The 16,319-nt window shown below is 44.4% G+C and overlaps 1 protein-coding gene across 5 annotated transcripts in view; it reads right to left on the bottom strand.

Moving 5' to 3' along the window:
* The window catches only part of TRIM33 (tripartite motif containing 33), a 124,718-nt gene extending 123,818 nt beyond the window's left edge, over positions 1-900 (bottom strand). For 2 of the 5 annotated variants that reach the window (XM_054463290.1, XM_054463300.1), the window contains exon 1: positions 251-900. In XM_054463290.1, coding sequence (XP_054319265.1) covers positions 251-776 — 526 coding nt within the window. In that variant the 5' untranslated portion in view covers positions 777-900. The remainder of the gene's footprint in view (positions 1-250) is intronic. The other 3 variants (XM_054463281.2, XM_063651695.1, XM_054463272.2) reach the window with 2 other exon arrangements.
* Between the last annotated feature and the right edge of the window lie 15,419 nt (positions 901-16,319).

Below are 16,319 nucleotides of genomic sequence, written 5' to 3'. Positions count from 1 at the left end.
CAAACCCTCCCTTGCAGCCACTGTCCCCTCCCCCAGCCTCTCACAGCCGGCACCCCTCCCTTCATGCTCCCCTTATCTCTTGCGGTCCAGCTTCTCTGGAAAGTGTCCCAGGGGCGAGTCTTTCACCTTAGAGACCCCTCGGGATGGCGCCCGTCCGAGCAGCCCCAGGCCCCAGCACCTCCGTCCCCAGCTCCTCTAGGGTTGCGCAAATCCCTTGCGGCCCAGATGCCAGGCAGGGCCTCCGGCTCACCTTGCTGGATGTCGCCGTTGCTGCCCCCCGGGATGGGCACGCTGAGCTGGCGCTCCGGCTCGGGCAGGCAGCGCAGGCAGAAGGAGTGAAGACAGGGCAGCAGCTTGGGCTCCGCCTCACGCCGGCTCTGCAAGCTCTGCTGACACACGGCGCAGGTGTCCAGGAGCGAGGCTGGCGGTCCAGGAGGCGGCCCTGCCGAGGGACCCGGAGCGGGAGCCGAGGCTGGAGCTGGAGCCGGCGTCGATACTGCGCCCCCGGGAACTCCAGGGCCCACTGAGGCCGCAGGGGATGAAGCAGCCTGGGCCGAGCCCGAGGAGGCCGCGGCCACCCCCCCGTCGTCGGGCCCGGCCGCGCCGCCCTCAGCGCCGGCCCTGCCGCCTTCCTCCTCCTCCTCCTCCACCAGCACCGCGGTGAGAGGCGGCTCCGCCTCCTGCGCCGCGGGCCCGGCGGCCGCGGCAGTTACCGGCGCGCTGCCGCTGCCCCCGCCGCCGCTCTCAGCCTCGCCGCCGCCTTTGTTTTCCGCCATGTTTTCCTCTTTGAACCCGCCGGACCGCCCCGCGCCGCCCGCCGCCCGCGTCGCCGCCGCCGCCCCCAGCCCCAGCCGCAGCCGCAGCAAGAGCGGCAGCCGAGAGCGAGCGAGAGAGCGAACCAACGAGAGCGCGCCCGCACGCGGCGCCCCCGCCCTCGCGTCGCGCGTTTGAAGGAGGGCGGTTGCGGCACGCGCACGTACGCACGGACGTCCTCCCGAGGGAGGCGGGAACTAGGTGCGCGGGCGCGGAGCGGTCCCGGACCCTCGAAGCCAGTTCCTTGCGTCAGTGCCGCGGCTCTTTAACCCGAAGGGAGATTTTTAAAGCCAGAGGCCGTTGACGCTGGGTAGCCTTTGGCTGGGGTTGGTTATGAACTCCGACACAGCGGTGGTGCGTACGGAAGGGTGGAAGCTGGGCCAGTTCCGGTCCCTGCGAGCGTCTCCCGGGCGTTTCCGCGGAAGCTTCACCTGCGGCGCCGCTCGATCGCCGGGGCCTCCTGGGTCTCTGCTGTGCGTAGACCAGCCGCGTTCCTTTGGGTGGCCGTGGAGCACTAAAGCAGGGCTTTTTGTTTGTTTGGTTTTTGGTTTTGTTGTTTTTTTTTTTTTTGCTTTTTGTTTTTGAACTGATTGACCAGAAATAGGCTGAAAAGACCGAGTGAGGAAGAAACTCTTTAACAGCTATTTTTGGCATCTTAAGGTGATTCTCAGGAGTTGCTACGTATCAGAATTAACGGAGTTTTTCAAGGCAGAGATGCCAGGGCCAGTCCCCAGATCTGAATCAGGAAGTGAGGGAGAGAGCCGACGGAGGGGGAAAAGTCCCTTCAGCTGATTCTTATGTATGTCAGTTTGGAGAGCCACGGATATAACCAATACTGCGTCCTTCTGAGGTCCCACCTTAAGTGTCCTGGGTTGAGCTGGGTGACAGATGCCCTTACAAATGGTAGTAGAAGCTTTCAGGCCAAGCGCAGTGGCTCACGCCTGTAATCCCAGCACTTTGGGAGGCCGAGGCGGGCAGATCACTTGAGGTCAGGAGTTCGTGGCCAGTATGGTGAAACCCCGTCTCTACTAAAAATATAAAAATTAGCCGGGTGCGATGGCATGCGCCTGTAATCTGAGCTACTCAGGAGGCTGAGGCAGGAGAATGGCTTGAACCCGGCAGGAAGCGGAGGCTGCAGTGAGCCGAGATTGCGCCACTACCCTCCAGCCTGGGCGACAGAGCGAAACTCCGTCTCAAAAAAAAAAAAGAAAAGCTTTCAGAAAGTTGTCTTTTTATTTGAAAAAAAAAAAAGGTATTTGGAGGATTTTATGTAGTGCAACAACTGTTTTAGTGTTAAGATCATGAAATGCTTTGGTCTCCTGTTAGTGTTCCAAGAAAGGTGCTGTAAGTCCTTAAACCACGTGAAAACTTTTTTTTTCCGAGACCTCCTCGTTCTGTCGCCCTGGCTGGAGTGCAGTGGCGTGATCACATTTCATTGCAGCCTCGACTTCCCAGGCTCAAGCCGTGCTCCTCGCAATTACCTGGGACCGTAGATGCACGCCACCATGCCTTAGTTGATCTTTTTTCCCCCCCCCCCTTGCCTTGAAGAGGCTGCGGTCTCACCATGTTGCCCAGGCTGAAACTCCTGGGCCCCAGCGATTGGCCCGCCTCAGCCGCTGGAAGTGCTAGGATTACAGGCATGAGCCACTGCACCCAGCCTCCTGAAAACTTTAAAATTTATTCAAAAATGTTTCCTGACCTCTTTATTGTCATGGTGTTTTAGAGACACACTGGGATTACAAAACAGAGGAGCTCCCTGCATTCAAGGGATTTACAGTCTAATAGAGAAAGATTGAGAATAGATACATGCCAGGGAGTGGTAAGTGCTGTGAAGAAAAAAATAAGTGGGGTAAAAGGGATTAGAGGTGATTGAAGAAGGCCCCTGTTGATCAGATGAAGGAAGCTGTCTTGCAGAAGAGCAGGTAGAGGAACACAGCAAGTGCAAAGGGCCTGAGGGAAACGGATTCTTGACTTGTTAGAGGAGGAGTCAGTGTGGCTGGAGTGGCTTGAACAAGGGAGAGAATAGTAGGACATGAGATAAGAGAGTTATTAAGGGAGCCAGGTTATGTACAGAAATGGTCTTCAATTTTTTTTTAACTTTCGTGCCCTTTAAAATAATTTTGGAAAGCTGTTTTCTTTCCTCAAACATTGTAAGTTGACTAAATTTTTTCAGAAGTTTAAATAGTTGCAGAGTGTAATTTGTGACATTCTGTAATACTGACATTTAAAAATTATTTTTAATATAGAGAAGTAAACACTAAAGTGGCTTAATACTATCCATTTTTTAAAGTATATTAAAATGTTATATTTTTTTAAACATGAAAAAGTATTGGGAATGTTTTAATGATATGGCTGGGAGTCTTCCCCCTTCCCCTAATTATTTTGAGTAGGCATGAATGCGTATAACATTGCTAGAATGAGATAAGGTCCTGTATCAACTCCATTTTTCATTGCCACAGACTTTACTGCATTAAAAACTATATATGTATACATGTGTGTATCTACATACTCACATATATGATGGATTAATTCCCTTAAAACTACCCTTGCTTTTTTATCCCTTGGAAAATTTTCCTTCACTGAAGTACCCCCAGGAGTACTCATAGCCTAGCCTTAGGACCACTGAGTCAGATAGGAAGCCTTGGATGGGTTTTGAGCAAAGACTTAAAGCAGAATTGTGAGAAGAGTCACTGTGGCTCCTTCCTAGAGGAATCACCTGTAAAGGGTCAGTGGAATAAGGAAGACCAGTTAGGGGGCTAATAGGGTAATAACTCGGTTGGTTGGATCAGGTTAGAATCTGTAAAGATGGTGAAAAATATGGAGTAGAAATCATAAACACTTTTTCTCAAATTCACTTCAAAAAAATAAGCTAATGGACTGAATTTCTCAACCAAAAGTTTTACTTCCATGAGTTAACCTTTTGATGCCTGCTACGTTTGCCTTTATTAAAATCTAGAATAAAAGTGTTGTTTTTGAAAACTATATAATTTATATAGAATGGAAACAGCCCCCACGAAGTTCACTGTGTGCTCTGAGAAGGCAGTGCCTGGAGTATAACTCATGAAATATTTAGGATCATTGAAACAGACCCAGTTACATCCTTGATTTTCTGTGGGAGCCCAGAAATCTTGCAGGAGAAACTATGAAATAAGTCCACAGATGAGGCCGAGATATGATAATGCACAAACCTGTCTAATAGACTGCATAGCATGAGGTTCATTATGCCCTGGGACAAAATGCTTGGTTTGAATCTGGTTCCATCACCTACTAGCTTTGTGATTTAGGGAAACTTACTTAGGTTGCCTCAGTTCCCTCAGTCACGAAAGGGTGTTTGCTACTGGTAGGACCTACCTCAAGGTTGTCTCACAAACAATATTTGTAAGACGTTAATAACAGCACCCAGCACATGGTGAACATGGATGTTAAAGTAGACCCAAACTTCCCTGAAGGAAACAGAACTGGCAGGAGAAACACATGCCGCTGAGAGAAAATTTCAAGAAGAGGAATCATGCTGTGGCCCAAACTGGGCAGGTATAGGTAGAGGCTGTGTCCAGCCATTTTCCTGACCTAGGCTACTATCCCTTGTTCCTCTGGTCTGAGCATTATCAGAAAAATACAGTTCTGAAATAAAGGAAAGAGCTCTTAGGAGGTTCATAGCAGTTCTGCTATGAAGAAAACTCCTCTAAGTTGCTGGTAAACAATAGTGGAAGGAGTTTTCCAGTTGTCTAGGAAAGAGAAAGGGCGTTGGAGGTGAGTGACCCAGGTAGGTAAGCAATGGTGAGAACACGGTGTGTCCATCATCTGGGCACAGGAGGTTGGCAAAAGCAAGGCAGTAGCCCAAGGGTAGCGTGAAGATTTGCAAAGGCTGGTCTGCACCTTCTGGACACAGCAGCCATGCTGAACAGCAGGAACAGAAGAGTACATGAGAACCAGCAGAAGGATGCTGAGCTGCAGCTGAAATCTGGGATATTTCTGTAAATGTACAATACTTGCACTCACCAAGGGGTGAAGCCAGAGGATCTAAAGGTGACATTTTATCTTTTAAAGTTCACTTCTCAGCTGGGTGTGGTGCCTTACACCTGTAATACCAGCACTTTGGAGGAAAACAGGAGGATCACTGGAGGCCAGTAGTTCAAGACCAGCCTGGGCAACATAGCAAGACCCCCATCTCTACAAAAAAAAAAGTATTAATACAAATTTTTAAAATAATGTAAAGTTTAGTTCTCATCATTCCATGGTATACCGAGTACACTTTGACTTCCAGGTACTCTGTTGTCTGAATGAGAACTATTAGTACCAAGAAAAGCAGGACAGATAGCAGAGTTCTGAGTCTAATTACTATCGACTGGCTTTTCTATGTCTCTAAGGCCTTTCAGGGGCACATTGTAATTCTAGTAATAAACACCACATTTGAACAGCAGTTTACAGTTGACAAAGTGCTTTCACACACATTATCTCTTAATTTTTGCAACCAGTAAAATATAGCTCAACAATAAATACAGTTCCTTATGTGAATGTACTGTAATGTATTATCTATTCATAGACAATAAGGTTGTTTTCAATTTTTTACTATTATAAACAATACCGTGATAAGCATTGTGATGCATAATTATTTGCATATCTATAATTATTTCTTCTGAATATTCCTAAAAGAATTGCTGATTCAAAGAATATGCCCATTGTAAAAGTTTTTAATATGTAAATTTAAAGTATTCCATATGGATTATTAAATTGCTTTGATGTATTTTGCTACTATAAATAAAAAAGTGAAATTAACATGCAATTTTTTTCCTTTTTTTTTTTTTTTTCCTAAAGATCCCTATTTCCATGACCAGGTGCTATGGCTCATGCCTGTAATCCCGGTGCTTTGGGAGACCAAGGCTAGAGGGTTACTTGAGACCAGGAGGTTGCAACCAGCCTGGGCAATATAACAAGACCCCCATCTCTACAAAAAATGTTTTAAAAATTAGACAGGTGTGATGTCTTATCTGTAGTCCTAGCTACTTGGGAGGTTGAGGTAGGAGGATTTCTTGAGCCCAAGAGTTTGAGCCTGCAGTGAGCTGTGATTGTGCCACTGTACTCCAACCTGGGTGACAGAGACCCTGTCTCTAAAAGTAATAATAATAAAAATCTCTATTTCCTCACATCCCATTCATCCCTCAGTCCACTCTGGCCTGGCTTCCACTCCCATCACTTTACCAAAACAGCTTTTGCTAAGGCCACTAATTACTTCCATAATTTTATATCCAGTGAACATTATTATTTTTTTTTAATAGACGAATCTCGCCCTGTCCCCCAGGCTAGAGTGCAGTGGCACGATCTTGGTTAACTGCAACCTCTGCCTCCTGGGTTCAAGTGATTCTCCTGCCTCAGCCTCCTGAGTATCTGGGATTACAGGTGCCCGCCACCACGCCTGGCTAATTTTTGTATTTTTAGTAGAGATGGGGTTTTGCCATTTTGGCCAGGCTGGTCTCGAACTCCTGACCTCAGGTGATCCACCTGCCTAGGCCTCCCAAAGTGCTGGGATTACAAGTGTGAGCCACCACGCCTGGCCTCCAGTGAACATATTTTATCCCTAACCTTACTTATTTTCTTGGGAGATTTAACACTGTTGGCCACTCCCACTTCTGGAATCACTTCCTTGGTTCTCATGACACCACTGTCTCCTGGTTTTCCTCCTGTCCCTTGGACTGCTAGTTCTCTTGTATGCACTGTCAGTGTCACCAAGACCACACTTAGGTTCAATGGTTTTCTAGAAGAACTCACAGGACTCAGAAAATCTGCTGTGCTTATGTTTATTAAAGTATGAGGATACGGATTAAAATCAACAAAGGGAAAAAGCATATGAAGCAAAATCCAGGAGAAAACAAACTCAAATGTCCCTTCCCATTAGAGCTCTATAAGCATTAATCCTCATTAATTAGAAATGTGATGGCCGGGCGCGGTGGCTCACGCCTGTAATCCCAGCACTTTGGGAGGTTGAGGCAGGCGGATCACGAGGACAGGAGATCGAGACCTCGATCTACTACTAACGCGGTGAAACCCTGTCTCTACTAAAAGTACAAAAAATTAGCCAAGCATGGTGGTGGGTGCCTGTAGTCCCAGCTACTTGGGAGGCTGAGGCAGGAGAATGGCGTGAACCTGGGAGGCAGAGCTTGGCAGTGAGCCAAGATCACGCCACTGCACTCCAGCCTGGGTGACAGAACAAGACTCCGTCTCAAAAAAAAAAAAAAAAAAAAAGAAGTGTGACTACATGCATGAAGCGCTGCCAGCCGGGGAAACTTACCTAAGCCCTAGTGTTCAGAGTTTTTGTATTGGGGGTCAGTCACATATGCATGCAACACCCACATGATTCACCTCAACTACTCAAACTGATACAGTGTGACCCAAGGCCTCAGGCATACAAAAATACTCATTAGACTGAGTATTCCAAGGACTTGGAAGTTATTTCCCAGGAGTTAGTCAAAGGCGGTTCTAAAGACAGACCTTTCTTTGGAATGTGCAAGGTTTGAGCAATCCAGTTAACCGTTTCCTGAGCATAAACATTACATGTTGGGCTTTCTCAACTCTAGATTCCCTTCTCTTAATCAATTTTCTTTTGCTGGCAAACTCATCCATGCCACAGGTTCATTTACCATCTATGCAATGATAACTCCCAAGTGTATATCTTCAGCCTAGGGCTGTTCTTTGAGGTCCAGGCCCATCTTGACAACTGCCTATTTAATGTTTCCATGTGTATGTCTCAAAGGCATCTCAAACTCAGCATGTCCAAGACTCAATAATCTTCCCCCAAACCTCCTGATCTTCTTCCACATTCCCTATCTCAGTGGATGGTATTGCATTCTCTTAGTAGCACTAGAAATAAAGATATTTAGAAAATATATCAACTGGGCTGGGCATGGTGGCTCATGCCACTTTGGGAGGCTGAGGCGGGTGGATCACCTGAGGTCAGGAGTTTGAGACCAGCCTGGCCAACATGGCGAAACCCCATCTCTACTAAAAATACAAAAATTATCCAGGCATAGTGGTGCGTACCTGTAATCCCAGCTACGTGGGAAGCTGAGCCAGGAGAATCACTTGAACCTAGGAGGTAGAGGTTGCAGTGAGCCAGGATCATGCCACTGCACTCCAGCCTGGGCAACAGAGTGAGACTCTGTCTCAAAAAAAAAAAAAAAAAATCAACTGGCTTTTTGGATATAGGATGGCAGATTGGATATAGGATGGGTCATCTTTGAAACCTACAAATTCTGACCCCTTGTATCTAATCTATTACCCAGTCCTGTCAATTTGACTTCCTAAATGTTTGTCCAAATCCCTCCATTTGTCTCCATGTCCACTGTCACCACCCTATGTCAACTTAACACCCTCAAAATACCACCCCCTTATCTCTGAGTGCACTGTGACTCCCCTGCAATCCATTGTGAAACTGCAATGAGGGTAATCTTTTCAAAAAGGAACTGATCCCTCCTTCCCCAACTGCCATTTCCATGTCTTCCCATTGCTCTTAGGAGGAAGAACAAAATCCTTAAGGGTTTATGACTTTATTATCTTACCTGGACTGCCTCTTCAACCACACCATGCCCTACTGTCCACTTGCTTTCTACATTCTAGATACACTGGCCTTCAGTTTCTTCACTGTGCTATGTTCCCTCTTCCCTTGGGCCTTTTGCACATACTGTCCTCTAGCTGGAATGATCATTTCTCCACCCCTTCCCCCTCCTCATCACCCACTTTACAGAATTAATGCCTACTCAAACTTTGAGTCTTAGTTCAAGTAGTACTCCTTCAGAAAAGCTCCTGTCTAAATCAGTATTCTTCGTTAGATGTTTTCATAGATCCCCGTTTGTCTCCTTCAGAGCTATTTGTGAGAAGCAGTAGAGTTTAGCGGTTAAGAGCAGGGGCCAGACTGTCTAAGCTTAAATTCCAGCTCTGTTGCCCACTGGCTTCATGACCTTGGAAAACGTAACCTCTTTCTGCCTCAGTTTCATCATCTATAAAGTGTATATAATAGTTACCAACTATATTCATAGTATATATAATAAGCTGTTTAATGATTAAATTAATACATGGGAAGTATTTAGAACAAGGCCTTACACATAGAAGCACATAATATTTTCTTTTATCATTAATGTCTAGATTTGTAATAATGCATTCATAAGTGTTATTATCTGATTTATAGTTGTCTCTCTCACTATGAAAGCAGAGATGATATCTACTTTTACTGCAAATAAAATTCACAGTGCTGGGCATGTAGGTGCTTATTAAATATTCAAAACATTAATAAATGATTCTTTTTTTTGAGATGGGGTCTTACTCTGTTGCCCAGGCTGGAGTGTAGTGGTGAGATCACAGCTCACTACAGCCTTGACCTCCCCAGGCTCAGGTGATCCTCCCACCTCAGCCTCCCGAGTAGCTGGGACTACAGGTACACTCCACTATGTCCAGCTAGTTTTTTGTATTTTTTGTAGAGACAAGGTCTTCCTATGTTGTCCAGGCTGGTCTGGAGCTCCCGGACTCAAGCAATCTGCCTGCCCAAAGTGCTAGGATTACAGGCATGAGCCACTATGCCAAGCCACGATAAAGATTCTTTAAAGTGGATAAAAGAGTTTGCACATATTAAATGTTTTCTGTACTCATTGTGCAAGTCCTCTGAAGAGAATTTATTTTGTTTAAAAGACAGGAAAGATTTGACCATGTTTCTGCTTAAGAAAAAGAACCAATAATGATACAGCGTTTGAAAATAAAGAAAGGAAACTTTTAACAAAGCAGACTCCCTAGGAATCTGGGAGAAAATGGGTTGTAGAACACAGATGACTAGATTAGCCTTGGATAAGAGGAAGAATATCACTGCCTCCCTATGAAGGGAAAGAAGACAGAAGAGCACTGTAGTGATGCAGAGAATTCTATGGCTTGGCAGATGAGGAGGAGAAGAGTAGGAAGAGGCTGCACAGCCTCTGCGATAGATGCAAGGCTGTATGCTAGGAGAGGGGACACCAATAGGGTTAGCTTGACAGTGAGAATTATCTTAGCTGCAAGAAACAAAATTTGTGAGAGGAACAATTATTGAGAAAGCAATCAACATTATCTGCTATGACTGATAAATATTTAAAATAGCCACTGAGCTCTTCTTCTTTCCCTTTCCTTTTCCCTTCCCCAACAATTCAGTCCTAAAGCAATAATGTAGGATCAAAAATGTAGGTATCAGGGCCTGGGGTGGAGGGTCACTGTGATCCAGAGTGGAGAGTCAGAGACTGAGCAGGGAGGGCATCCCTGGGGAGAGAGGGGTCAGCCTAGGACAGGGTGCCCAAGTCTACACGGGGTGAGGAGAAGGGCATGGGGGGGTCCATCACAGGGTTTTGGAGCATAAGCAGGGTGAGGAGGGCATCCGTGCAGGGGCTATAACCTAGCAGAGGCAGTCAAAGCCACAGCAGGGTGAGGGCATGGGGTCAACATGAGGTGGAGGCAGAAGCACTCCAGCATGGGACATCAGAGCACAGGGTGAGGAATGTGGCCCAGACAGGGGGATAGCCTGGCCCTGAGTATCAGCACCCAAGAGGGCATCTTTGTGGGAGGGAGGCCAGTGCAGGGTGTTGGAACCAGAACAGGATAAGGAAGATGCCCAGTGGAACAGCCTTTCATGGGAGAGGTTTGCCCATCATGGATAGCCCAAGAAGGTCAAGTAGGTCATCAGTGCAGGGGTGTGACCCTTCATTACACATCAGAATCCCAGTACAATGAGAAGGACATCCACAAAGGGAGAGATGTGGCAGCAACAAGGAGGGATTGTTTACACACAGGCAGATTGATCAAATAAACAAATGATTTAAAAAAAATATTCTCCTGGCGGGCATGGTGGCTCACGCCTGTAGTCCCAGCACTTTGGGAGGCTGAGGTGGGTGGATCACCTGAGGTCAGGAGTTCGAGACCAGCCTGGCCAACATGGTGAAAACCCATCTCTACTAAAAATACAAAAAATTAGCCGGGCATGGTGGCGGGTGCCTGTAATCCTAGCTACTTGGGAGACTGAGGCAGGAGAATCACTTGAACCTGGGAGGCAGAGGTTGCAGTGAGCTGAGATCGAGCCATTGTACTCCAGCCTGGGCGATAAGAGCAAGACTCCGTCTCAAAAACAAAACAAAACAAACAAAAACAATTCTTCTGAAGTACAAATGTAGAAAGAGAAAATTAGAGTGAATCTTAAGGCCGGGCGCAGTGGCTCACGCCTGTAATCCCAGCACTTTGGGAGGCCAAAGCGGGCGGATCAACTGAGGTCAGGAGTTCTAGACTAGCCTGGCCAACATGGCAAAAACCCATCTCTACTAAAAATACAAAAATTAGCTGGGCATGGTGGTGGGTGCCTATAATCCCAGCTACTCAGGAGTCTGAGGAGAATCGCTTGAACCTGGGAGGCAGAGGTTACAGTTAGCCGAGATTGTGCCACTGCACTCCAGTCTGGGAGACAGAGTGAGACTCCGCCTCAGAAAAAAAAAAAAAAGAATGAACCTTGTAGTGCTGGATTAGAATTGTGGTATCTCTGTGTCCTCATGGCTGTCAATATATAGATAGATAGTTATAGAAATAATATAGATGTAAACATATGTATGTATATGTTTGTATGTATGTAAATACATATATTCCTTAGGCTTGTCCACTGAGAGGCTTAGGGGCAACAATATCCCAATAGCAACAAATACACCAGTACCCAGATCTTGGCTTTTAAATATTATCCTCCTTTAAAAAGAACCCTTTGCTGAAATAACCGATCCCAAGTCTGGAGCAAGGAAAATGCAAGATGAGCCTGGGCCTGGGATATCTTGTTGTGACAGAAAGTAAGGTAGTCCTTATAGAATGATAACAACAAGTTAAAAGGTCAGAGAAGTCAGCTTGAATGGATTCCCATTAGCCAAACCTGGAACAATTTGAGTATCAAAATAAATAGTGATTCTAATGGATTATAACCCAGTGAATAAAACAGGAAACAATGAGTCCAAGGTGATAAAAATAAATGAATAATTTGAAAGTAATGGGATTCCGCCATGATACCCCCAAAATATAGCACCTTAGCATTTGAGAAAACAGCAAAAGCAGGTAGGTCACTCTTGCTTCTTCCTTCTCCCCTGAAGCAGCGCATAAGAACCTCATTTAAGAGGTGCTCTCCCTATTCCTGGAAAAAAGGAACATCCTTATCTCTGAAAACACAGGGACACAGAAAAGAATCTGAGCAAAACAGGCCTCAGTAACTTCTCTCCAGTTTATTATCATTAGGTCACACTTTTTCAATCCAATCATACTTCTCCATGACTATCCACTTCACCAAACCTAGCAAGAAGATTCTATAATAATAAAACCTTTTGCAGAATGTGTGTGTTTCTCTTCCTTTTTTAGGGTTGGGGTGTCGCTCTGTTGCCCAGGCTGGAGTGCAGTGGCATGATCATAGCTCACTGCAGCCTCAAACTCCTGGACTCAAGTCATTCTCCCGCCTTATCCTCCCAGGTAGTAACTGGGACTAGAGGCACACGCTGCCACACTTGGCTAATTTTTTTTTTTTTTAAGAGTTGGTGGCGGGAGGGGGGCGGGGGGCAGTCTTGCTTTGTTGTCCAGCCTGGTCTCGAACTCCTGCCCTTAAGCGAACCTCGCAACTCGACCGACCTCCCAAAGTGCTGGGATTATAGACATGAACCACCTTATCCAACTGAGAGTTTCTCTCTTGATTAGCAAAAACTGCCTCATCCTTTGGTCTAGTCAGTCACCAGAGAGGAGGTGGATCAGTTGCCTTAGGAGGCTAAATCTTACAAGATAAAGGGGACAAAGATCCCAGTTTCTGCTCACCGAGATCTGAAGTTAAGGAGGAGACTTTATCTTATCTTTAAGGCCCAGTGGCAAAGGAGGACTGAGGAGACACCAGTTTTAGTTCTCTCTGCATTTAGAAGAGGACTCTGTTGCCCTTTGGGCTGAGTAAGCCCCAGCCCCACCCCCTACAACTAGGATTCTTGGACATTCAGAGGAGAGGAGGGCAAAACACAAGTGGGAAAAATGACTTCTGATTAGGGTATGTGGGAGGCTTAAACTATATAATAGAGAAAGTTAACAGCTGTAACTGACCATATTTGTTCCTTAAGTTTGTGGAGCAGATCATACTGGTTACACTAGTATAGAAAGAACTCTTTAAAAAGTCAAGGAGAAAAACAGCATTCAATATAAAATGGACAAAGAGTATGACTAACCAAATGCAGAAGAATAAAAATAAATGACAAATATATTTAGAATGTTTAAAATGCACTAGTAATAAAAAAAACTATACAGATAAAAAGAGCTGTCATGTGTCACAGATCAGATGATCAAAGAAGATAACATTATTTATTGTCGTAGAATATGTGAGAAAACATGTAGTTCCATATTCTATAAGAGGGACAACAAATTGGCATTATGCATACAAAATTAATTGTGTATTTGTTTAATTTAAGAAAATAAATAGGCTGGGTGCAGTAGCTCATGCCTGTAATCCCAGCACTTTGGGAGGTGGAGGAGGGCAGATTACTTGAGGTCAGAAGTTCGAGACCAGTCTGGCAAACATGGTGAAACCCTGTCTCTACCAAAAAATACAAAAATAAGGAAATAATTGGGTAAATTCCCAAAGATGAAAACATTTGTTGTAGTATTGTTAAATAATGTATATGATTCATGTATACAGTGGATTAATTATGCCTTCCACATTTATGGGAGTTCTAAGATTGCCTGTTTAATCCCTATATTGTTAGAAGGTCATTCACTGCCCCCAACACCCACTCCCACCCCCAACTATGCCTCAGTTGCAGGAAATTTCATTAGCTATTCTTTTTTTTTTTTTTTTTTGAGACGGAGTCTCACTCTGTTGCCCAGGCCTGGAGAACAGTGGTGCAATCTCGGCTCACTGCAACCTCTGCCCCCTAGGTTCAAGCAATTCTCCTGCTTCAGCCTCCCTAGTAGCTGGGATTAGAGGGGTGTGCTGCTATGCTCAGCTAATTTTTGTATTTTTAGTAGAGACAGGATTTCACCATGATAGTCAGGCTGGTCTCGAACTCCTGACCTCAAGTGATCCGCCTGTCTCGGCCTCCCAAAGTGCTGGGATTACAGGCATGAGCCACTGTGCCCGGCCTCAGTTAACTATTCTTAACAAGTACAAAAGAAAGTAGTATCAAAGTTGAATGGGAAGAAGGAAAGCAAAGAGAGGAATTGAGATTTCTCAGTCTCCAGAAATTTTGACTTTTTTTTATGGCTATAAGGACTGCCCAAGCAGAAGAATTCCTCCTGATCTTCTGTTATGCACAAGAGGCATGCTTGTGGGCTCCAGATGAAATGCAAATATGATTTATTCATTTTGGGAGAATAGACTATTGAACCATTTCAAGTCATAATTTTAAAAAAAAATTTTTTTTTTTAGAGATGAGGGTGTCACTATGTTGGCCAGGCTGTTCTTGAACTCCTGGCCTCAAGTGATTCTCCCCCTTGGCCTCCCAAAGTGCTGGGATTATAGGTGTGAGCCACTACAACCAGCCTTTCAGACCATAAGTAACAGCTCTACCTGGACCAGTTCATCTGCCCTTGTTCTTTATATGGAGGAAAACCATATAATGTATTATCTAAACCAAAACAGTTCAGAATGAAAGGGGATACTGTTAATAATTACACTGGGATTGTCCTAGGAAAACCAGGGCATGCAGTCATTTATGTATACCATGTTTTTAACATGCTTGAGGGAGAAAAACAGGTCTAATTGACATCAATATTAGTAGTTATAAATTGAAGCATGAATCAGATAGACAACTATATAGCTAGACAGATAGATGTTGATCAATTTTTGTAAGATTACAGACACGTCACACGATAATTTTAATAGATATCCATTGTCTAGTAAATATAGTATATCAAATTTTCTTCTTATCTGACTTCTGCTTCCTAAATAGGCTGATTTTATTACAACTACTTTAACAACTTGGAAAAATGTTGTTGCCAGCTCTTTAAATTCTTGTCTGTTTGCAAAAGTAATGGCAGATACAGTAGATTGGCTCACTCAGCCTTCATTCCAAACCCTTTTTTGCTTGCTTTACTCTAACATAGAGAAGTATGTTCCCAGACTCTCCTGTAGCTAAGTGTGACCATGTGACTCAATTCTGTCTTAATGAGACTTAATTGGAAGTCAGCTGCTGTTGCCTCTTCCTTTTCCTCCTGATGGCTTGGAATGTATAAAATATTTGATGTGTGGCATCAATTAGCAAGAAAGCAAGGCAGGAAGGTAGAAGGAACCCGGGTCTTTGAGGACAAAACTTAAACTCCCAATACCAGCTCTGAACTATTTATGGATGGACATACCAAACAAATCAACCTCTTTCTCATTTAAAAAATTTTCTGGTAACTTTCAGTTAAATGAAGTTTTGACTAATATAGAAATTATAAACCAATGTTACGTGTGTATAGTATATTTTTTAAAGAATTTAAAATAATACTGGAATATAGATTAGCATGGTTGAATATAGATTATAACCAACTGTTGTAAAAATCCCCAAATCTCAATAGCCCAACTCAAAAAATATGCATCTCTCCTCCTTCATATCTCAGTACAGTGCAGGGACAGGAAGGCAGGAATTGGGAGTACATTCACCTGGTTTCATATTGCAGCCATCAACATTTGTCCTCCAACACCCCAGAGAAGGGGGAGACAGATTAATAGCCTTGTGTGTGAAGGATTATTTAGCACTTCTACCTGAATTCCATAGGGCAAAACTAGTCACATGACCCCACCTAGCTGAAAGAGTCACTGGGAAATGTAGTCTTTCTACCTGTGCAGGAGGAAAATAAACTGGTTTAGTAAATATATTGAATTGTCTTTGCTATGGGAAATTTTGTGGAGAAGGATGGAAAATCAAAAACATCAAAACCTGGAATCCAAAAATCACAACATAATGAAATAAAAATTAAGGAAGTAATTTTAAAAATTTACTATACTTGCTGTCTTAAAATATAGTTAAGCAGAAACTTCATTCATTAGAGGGCTTGTGAAGTATATTTTGGTAACTGAGTTTTCTTGTAACATAGGAATAACTCCCAAATTTTTGCTGTTTTGATTTTTTTTTTTTTTTTTTTTTGAGACAAGGTTTTGCTCTGTTGCCCAGGCTAGAGTGCAGTGGCACGATCATGACTCATTGCAACCTCCGCCTCCCGGGCTCAAGTGATTTTCCCACCTCAGCCTCTGAGGAGCTGGGACTACAGGCACACACCAACACGCCTGGTTAATTTTTGTATTTTTAGTAAAGATGGGGTTTCGCCATGTTGCCCAGGCTGATCTCAAACTCGTGAGCTCAAGCTATTCTCCTGTCTTGGCCTCCCAAAGGGCTGGGATTACAGGCATGAGCCACCGCATCTGACTTGATTTTTCTTAAAAATCTTCTAAAATCTTAGTGTGTATCTCAAATAACATGGTATTATACATCTATTTACTGCTTCCAGTATATGTCTCTATTAGTTTCCTA

The sequence above is a fragment of the Pongo pygmaeus genome, chromosome 1 (assembly GCF_028885625.2).
Source record: "Pongo pygmaeus isolate AG05252 chromosome 1, NHGRI_mPonPyg2-v2.0_pri, whole genome shotgun sequence".
NCBI classification, from domain to species: Eukaryota; Metazoa; Chordata; class Mammalia; order Primates; family Hominidae; genus Pongo; species Pongo pygmaeus.
The sequence above is the reverse complement of the archived record's forward strand: the minus strand, read 5'-3'. Positions and strand labels throughout refer to the sequence as shown.